This window comes from Botryllus schlosseri, chromosome 6 (genome assembly GCF_051294905.1).
Source record: "Botryllus schlosseri isolate E-star chromosome 6, Bs_hap1, whole genome shotgun sequence".
NCBI lineage: Eukaryota > Metazoa > Chordata > Ascidiacea > Stolidobranchia > Styelidae > Botryllus > Botryllus schlosseri.
In genome coordinates this window covers 22,169,489-22,177,238 of record NC_137241.1, presented here as the reverse complement: position 1 = coordinate 22,177,238, position 7,750 = coordinate 22,169,489, and the positions used below count along the sequence as shown (strand labels likewise).

The 7,750-nt window shown below is 42.8% G+C and overlaps 1 protein-coding gene across 1 annotated transcript in view; it reads left to right on the top strand.

The window, feature by feature from the left end:
- LOC145441547 (complement component receptor 1-like protein) overlaps window positions 1-3,070 on the top strand; it is a 4,748-nt gene extending 1,678 nt beyond the window's left edge. Inside the window, exons 8-17 of the mRNA XM_080319432.1 lie at window positions 120-311; window positions 372-557; window positions 625-810; window positions 892-1,074; window positions 1,140-1,328; window positions 1,743-1,925; window positions 1,994-2,102; window positions 2,162-2,310; window positions 2,375-2,538; window positions 2,600-3,070. Coding sequence (XP_080175558.1) covers window positions 120-311; window positions 372-557; window positions 625-810; window positions 892-1,074; window positions 1,140-1,328; window positions 1,743-1,925; window positions 1,994-2,102; window positions 2,162-2,310; window positions 2,375-2,538; window positions 2,600-2,773 — 1,715 coding nt within the window. The 3' untranslated portion in view covers window positions 2,774-3,070. The remainder of the gene's footprint in view (window positions 1-119; window positions 312-371; window positions 558-624; window positions 811-891; window positions 1,075-1,139; window positions 1,329-1,742; window positions 1,926-1,993; window positions 2,103-2,161; window positions 2,311-2,374; window positions 2,539-2,599) is intronic.
- The last annotated feature ends 4,680 nt before the right edge of the window (window positions 3,071-7,750 follow it).

Sequence of the window (7,750 nt, the reverse complement as noted above, 5' to 3'; positions counted from 1 at the left end):
GTGGGCCTACCTGATGTATGAAAGTTACAATTCATGTTTCCAAGTTCCAATCCAGCTCCATGATCATTGATCATCTTCGAAACGTCTGTGGTGTCTTAAAGAGTTTTCCTTCGTCCCAGTCCGGTGTACATACATTCCGAAAGCTCCAGAAAACGGAATCAAGGAGTGTACCGGTGATGGCGAACTAGGAACGGTGTGTGAATTCGCGTGTGAGCCCGGATTTAAGTTGTTAGGACATTCGGCCACTGCCTGCCACCGTACTGACGAGTTGGGAGAAGCGCGATGGGACAGAGTAGTACCCGTATGCGAACGTGAGTATTATATCGGAAAGTTTTAGCCTTCAATTACTGATTTGAATTTTTCGTTTATAGCGATCTGTAAATCCATGCCTGGCGAACCAGAATTCGGATACACTTCGTGTGACGGCGAAGGGGAGGTTGGCACTCAATGTACGTTCCGCTGTCAGGAGAGGTATGAACTCAGTGGCAGTATGATCACCGAATGCGAGATCGGAGGCGAAGGCCCCGAATGGTCGAATGAAACTCCTTCGTGTTATCGTAAGTGAAAAATCATCACGTGGGCATAGGCCGCATCGAAAATTATAACCTAATTCCACGTGTTCAGCCGTCTGCAAACCCTTTCCAAAATCTCCGGAATACGGTTTCAAGGAGTGTGTCGGCGAAGGAAGAATTGGCACATTCTGCAGCTTTGGATGCGACGAAGGTTTCAGACTGGAGGGACATTCCGAGACTGTATGCAAAGCGTCCGAATACGGCGCCGATTGGTACCATCCGGTGCCAGTTTGCATTCGTGAGTTCCGTTTCGCTGTGAATTAGCCTATACATGTACGACGGATAATCGCTGACAATTGACGTTTTGATTTATCTACAGCAACATGCGAACTTTTACCCGAGTTGAAAAACGGATTCATGTCTTGCGATGGTCACCTCGACGCGGGGACACTTTGTTCATTCGAATGCGTACAAGGTTATCGACTAAAGGGCGCCGCTCGCGTCACATGCGAATTCGATTTCGCATCTGCGCAATGGAATGATAAGATGCCAACATGTGAACGTAATAATACCTCTGAATTAGTACGACGCGGGCATGCTTCTGTTATGTAATCCGAATTGTTTTAGATTTCTGTGGTCCCGTCCCGGAGGAATTACAAAACGGAAACGTGCAGTGCGATGGTACGGGAGAAGTAGGAACCGTGTGCGTGTTTTCATGTGAAGGCGAAGCTTACGAGCTAATAGGGGAAGGCTTCATAACTTGCGATCTCCATGAAGGGCAGGCGGTTTGGTCGAAGAAAATTCCCAAATGCGACCGTAAGTATCAAATGAGTAGCCTATAAGCTATTTTGCGTCAAACAACTGTTATTGTGATCTTAATTTATGTTATCAAGTTATTTCATGTTATTATTATTATAGGTGGTTACTATTACCTAAGTACCTCTACTTTTACGAAGTCCTCAAATGGTTTTCTTCTATTTCGTAAATCTGAACAATACCTACATTTTACTATTAACTTCTGTCCAAGGTCATAAATCAGTATATGGGTAGAGTCGTATCACTTCCAGCCTGTGTCGCCTCGTCCGGAACTACTTATATTCAAACTACTTACTTTAAGACCTTTTATTTTGTACTTCTACTTCAAATAGTTTTAACAGGACTTGAAGCTATCGCTACATGTAGTTGTATTTGAGTACCAACAATGACTACTTTGACCATACCTCAATTTAGTACGTCCAACATGCCCGCCCATCGGAAAACTAGAACATGGAAAAATTACGTGCGATAGCGAGCTCAACGTTGACGGAACTGTATGCGAATTTGAATGTATGGAACCGTACAGCGTCGTACCGGATCAAAGAAGTGGGGTTGTCTGCTACCGCAACGAAACCTGGTCGAAGAGACCTTGCTGCAGTAAGTTCTCATTGAATATTCGCCCAATTCAAAGGTTTGATTTTGATACATTGTGGTTTGTATTCAAGTTGATTGCTCGAAGGTGAAAAGGGACATCGTGATAGCGATGGATTCATCTGGCTCCATTAACAGAGAGGGCTGGAACGGCATGATGACATTCGTTCAAAATATCATAAAGTAAGCAGATCTCGTAATGCATCGTCTCTGCGACCACAACTAATTGCGAGAAATTACAGGAAATTTAGTTACGGCAACGATGCAACGCTTTTCTCGGTGTTTCAATTCAGCACCGCGTATCGATCCGAAGGAAGCATGTTTTTCGGTCGCTACAGGAAAAAGGCTCATCTCATTAGTCAAGTCGGTAAAATGAATAAAATGGGATCAGGTATTGATCAGATGATTGAATTGCACAGGTGAAAGTTATTATACGTTTGAATTTAATTTTGAAGGAACTATGACCGGAAGAGGACTTCGTTACGCGCAGAAAAGATTCGGTGATCGCGGAAACAGAAAGGATGTCCCCGACATGCTGTTTTTGCTTACCGACGGAGCAGCAGAAGACCCAGAAGAAATGTTTAAGGCCGCTGCTGAGTTGCGCCGCGATGGAGTAGAGGTACAATGATGACCACATTTTGATTATGACTTCCGCAATACACAGCCGTACTTTTCTTAAGATTCTGGCATTAGCTATCGGACCAACGGAAAACTTCATGCAGCAGATGACTTTTCTGACGGGGGATAGGAGTAAAGTGATAATGGCTTCCAGCATTAAAGAACTGACGAATGAGGTCGTCGAGATGCTATATTCAAAAACATGTCAAGATGAGAGAGAATGCGGCATGGTATAAAGTAAAACAAATCGTTCGAGACGCTCTACTATGACAGCCCTTGTGGATTCGTCATTTTTACTATTTTGCGCTAAATAACTTAATTTATTTTTCATCGATTTCACTGATGATGTGCAATAAACTGTAAGTAGCTGTCTACCATTTAATACAAGTGTTGGACGCGTTTATGAATTGTGCGTGTATCATGATCACGTAAATTATCGATGTGTGGACGAGCTATCTATCTTTTGTGCACTGATAAATCGGAATATTACTGAAATAAAACTCTCTTTCGGTAAATCAAAGATCTTACAAGCATGACGGTGTACAAATTTTGTATAATATGCGGAATTGCTGAAAACTGAACACTGCATGGAAATGGCCATGATCTCAGTGAAGGGTATTGGAATATTGATTTAGGCCACCTTCAGAAAAGGGAACAGTAGAATCTAATCAGATAAGGAAAGTTTTGCTAGTATCGAAGTTTTGACCGAAAAGTCAGCGAGACCAGCAAGCAGTCAATCGATTTAAAACTTGACGACGTAGGCTGCATGAGACTATATAGGGTACGGGAGCATATTAATTGGGTAACGAAATAGTAAAATAAGCATGGATACTTTCACATTCTATCCAGCGGCGATAAGGTATTTTGAAGGCGTTGAGGTAGCTGAAGTTTAATTAAACATTTCGATTTATTATTAACAATTTCGTCATCTCTATACACCACAAGACTGCGATACAATGACACGATATGAAGGTGTCGAGACGACTTGGAGTAGTCTCTGAAATCAGCAGCAGAGACCTGGCCTAGGCGATGTAAAAAGGAGGCATATGCACAATGCACATTGAATGAAAAGTATAAGAAGATAAGGGCAGAGGCAACATAAAGAGATGACATGTGTCGGAAGGCGATATCGACAATATGTCAGGTCGGGGTCCGTTAAACCATGGTATCCTGTATGGCAGTGGTTCTCAACCGGTGTGCTATTTACGTCTCGCAAGTGTGCCGCGAAAGATTTATTCCAAATTTTTGAAATTATGCGTAAATAATTGTAATCTATAGCAAACGATCAATATCCTGCAATCAATATCCTCCGCGAATTCGCTTTACCCGACATAGCCCGCCATGGCGGCGCTTGTATGACAATGCAGTTTTCGAATCCTCATCGTCTTCCCAATCACCACCGAGAAATGAATTCCTTAAGAATAGGGTTACCATATTTTGGGAATCTGAAAAGAGGACACTTTTTCAAAATTTTCAGACTTGCAATACCGGACGGAAAATCCCGAAAAAATAGTAAATATTTTGCACTTTGTGGTCGGTTGACTAAAAAAAGGTCAACTTTCTGACTCAGCTCCCCCCCAAAATACAGTTTTTTTTCACATTATCAGTTGGTTGACTAAAATAAAAGGTCAGCTTTCTGCTGCAGCTCCCGAAATAGCCGCCGGAGCGTTACTTCAGTGCTGATTTACTGTATTTCGGTCGAATTTTGCCCTATATTTAGTCGAAATTCTCAAAAAAGAGGACATTTGGGCGTTCTCCGAGGACATTTTCAAAAAAGAGGACAAATCCTCTTAAAAGAGGACGTATGGTAACCCTACTTTAGAAGTGATGTTCACGTTTACAAATTCTAATTAAAAATAATAGACATCCACATTGCGATTGTTAGACAGCATGTCGGCACTGCCATGCAATGTAGGCTCGGAGTGCAACGTTATGTTACCGGCCACGAATTTGAGAATTGAGAAGTAAAGTTGATCTAATTACATCAGTTAAGAAATTTCCTGCCGCTGCGGTTATTATCCCGGTTTGTTGGAACTATAATTGAACTGCGGGTGGCTGCCCCTGCTAGTAGAACAATTGAGGTATTGCTGTCATCAGGCGTGCTACACGATATGCGCGGAAATGCGTTTGGGATCCTTGAATTCACCTCTAAGCATCCGTATCCGTTTGTGACGATCGTGTTGGCCTGTTAATTGGTTATTTACATCGACAATGCGGTAGTGGGCAGAGTTTATTGTCAAACAAATCTTATGAAATATAGTACATAAGCGCAGACCAAAGTTTTAACGAGATCGCAGAAGGCTAGTCATGTGGGTGCAGAGGTAATAGCTAAAAATTCAAATCCTCGCACGGAAGTGGAGAAAGCTATTCTTCGGCTTGCACTAGAATTGTAAAATAATCTTTCGGACCAAAGCTGCGGAAGAATTGGAAATAATTGCCGCGTCAAACCATACCATTCGTAGACGTATTTGTAACATGTCCGCAGATAGGCCTATAGAAGATACCGTAATTTCTTCTTTGAAGCTGAGCAAATCCTACTTGAGTGCTCCGAAAAGGTAGAAGTACTTCGTCAGAGACCCTCCTGTACGACTGTGGGTGCTTCTAAGAATTCTGGTAATTTTCAGGTGCCGTAATAAGCCAAAAAAAGTTGAGAACCAAGTGCGCCACGAACTATTTTACATTTTCAAAGGGTGCCGTGAGGTCAAAAAGGTTGAGAACCACTGCTATATGGTGTGGACACAAGCAAATCTCACGGCTCAATGAAATTGGTCCACGTCATACATTCCATTTGGCTAAAGGCAATTTGACGGTAATTTTTTACCGGCTAGCCGAGCATCAAATTTGATAAAAACGGGTATCAATCGAAGGCTGCCGCTGTACTGATTACGAAAATATAAATTTTATTTCGCTCATGGCCCCGGAACTCCACAATCAGCCTCCATTTTTTTCATTGTTATGGAGAATGGCATAGTAACGCAACCATGCTGTCTGGCGAAACGAGAGCGTATAGCCCAGGAGGAAATGAGTGGCTGCGCGTCGAGAGTGAGTGCTCACTGCTCAGCTGGCGTCGCGGCAATGATACTGCTGTATTACTTCTGACTAGGGTTGGGTTATCCGGATAACGGTTAACCGATTAACCGTAGGTTTTTTTTCTATCTGTTATCCGGATATAATTCTGCCCGTTAACCGGACAAAAGAGTATCGTTGCTAATGCGTTTTACACTTTGTAGTAATAGTTTCAATAAGTCTCATTATGAGTGTTACATGAACTTAAATCTAACAAGGCAGTTGTATATGATCCAATTCCAGCCTGGTTTTTAAAACTGATTAGCCTACACATCGATCATCTCATTGCCCATTTTTTCAATTTCATGATAGAAAATGGTGTCTACCCGAATTTTCTGAAAACTGCCAGAGTTGTCCCGGTTTACAAAGCCGGAGATAGAACTAATGTCACCAACTACCGACCTATATCTGTCCTACCGTGTATTGGAATTTTTTTCGAAAAATTGCTCCTCTCCCGCCTGTCTTCGTTCCTCGCCAAGATGTCTATCATTTATCCACAACAATTCGGCTTCCGCAGAAAACATCAAACCTCGCATGCCCTGCTAACAGTGGCTGAACAGTACTATGACATCTTGGAGAAACGAAGTGTGGGATGTAGCATTTTTCTTGATTTAAAAAAAGCATTTGACTGCGTCGATAACAGTATTCTTCTCTCAAAATCGGCGCGCTACGGGTTCCGGGGTCCACAACTAGAGCTAATGAAAAGCTACCTGACTGGGAGATATCAAATGGTTTCGATACCCAACACTTTGTCCTCCCCCCACCTTGTTACCTGTGGTGTTCCGCAAGGCTCTGTTCTTGGACCTGTCCTTTTTACTTTATATGTCAATGATATCTTTGAAACCTCATCATTGAATACCACACTCTTCGCTGACGATACTCACCTCCTATCTCACGCACCTACTACCGCAAGCTTGAATGCCGTCACCAGTGATCAAATGCCCAAAGTGCATGAGTGGACGTCCCATAGGCTACTAGTCTTCGGGTTAACGCTGCGAAATCCCAATTATTGGTCGTGAACTCCTGCGATAACCTAAACGTTGACATCGCTGACCATGGCCAACCAATTTCCAACACTAAAAATGCCAAATACCTTGGTGTTTTACTGGATTCGGACATGTCCTGGAAGAGTCACATACAATCACTCAAACCACGACTATCGAAGGTATGTGGTCTATTTCGCCGCCTTAGCTACATTCTGCCAGTCAGCGTGCTGTTGATACTCTTCAACTCTCTATTCCTATCAAAGTTACAATACGGAATTCTTTGTTGGGGTGCTGCCTGCAAGAATACAATTGACCCACTGCAAAAACTTCAACATCGGATCATCCGTATCATTGCCAAAGCCCCAAGGGGGCCTGGATGTGCAACTGATAAATCGCTTCTCAAAAGATTTGGTGTTCTAAACTTAGAAGATATGAGGAAGCTAGAAATTGCCAAGTTTATGTATCAGTTCCATTGCGGTCAATGTCCCTCAAATTTCAAGGACTACTTCACCTCGGAGACAAAAGCGCACAAATACAGCACACGCGCGTCAACGAAGAACAACTACCATATGATCAGGACTGAATACAAGAAAACGCATTGCTCTATCAAGTATGCCGGACCCCTATTGTGGAACAGCATCTCGCCGGCTATCCGACAGTCGTCGAGCATGTCCGCATTCAAGTCGAAATACAAGCAATTTCTTCTAAATCAATACAGTTTTCAGGATTACCGGACCACGACCTAACATCGACCTCGCCCTCCGCCACATGCCACCCCATTTTGTCGCTTGCGTCTTATATTCTCTGCATACCTTTCATTCAATGTGCATGCCTCTTATTTACTTCGCCTAGGCTAAGGTGGGTGTCTGATCTTAATGGCTACTCAAAGTTGTTTCGACACCTTCCTATCTTTTCATTGTATCGCAGTCTTGTGATGTTTTGAAACGATGAAAATGTGAATAAACCTGATTGATTGATTGATTGCGCGCGGCCAATTAGCGAGAAGCACCTTGCCAATCAGCAAGATTCGTCTGTGCAAATTGCACAAGGGCCATTCCATACACAGACAACCGATGTTCACATCACCACCTCTTCAAATCTCCTGAAATTTGGTACACGCACAGATGAGCTAATTCCAAATAGGATGAACTTTATTTTATG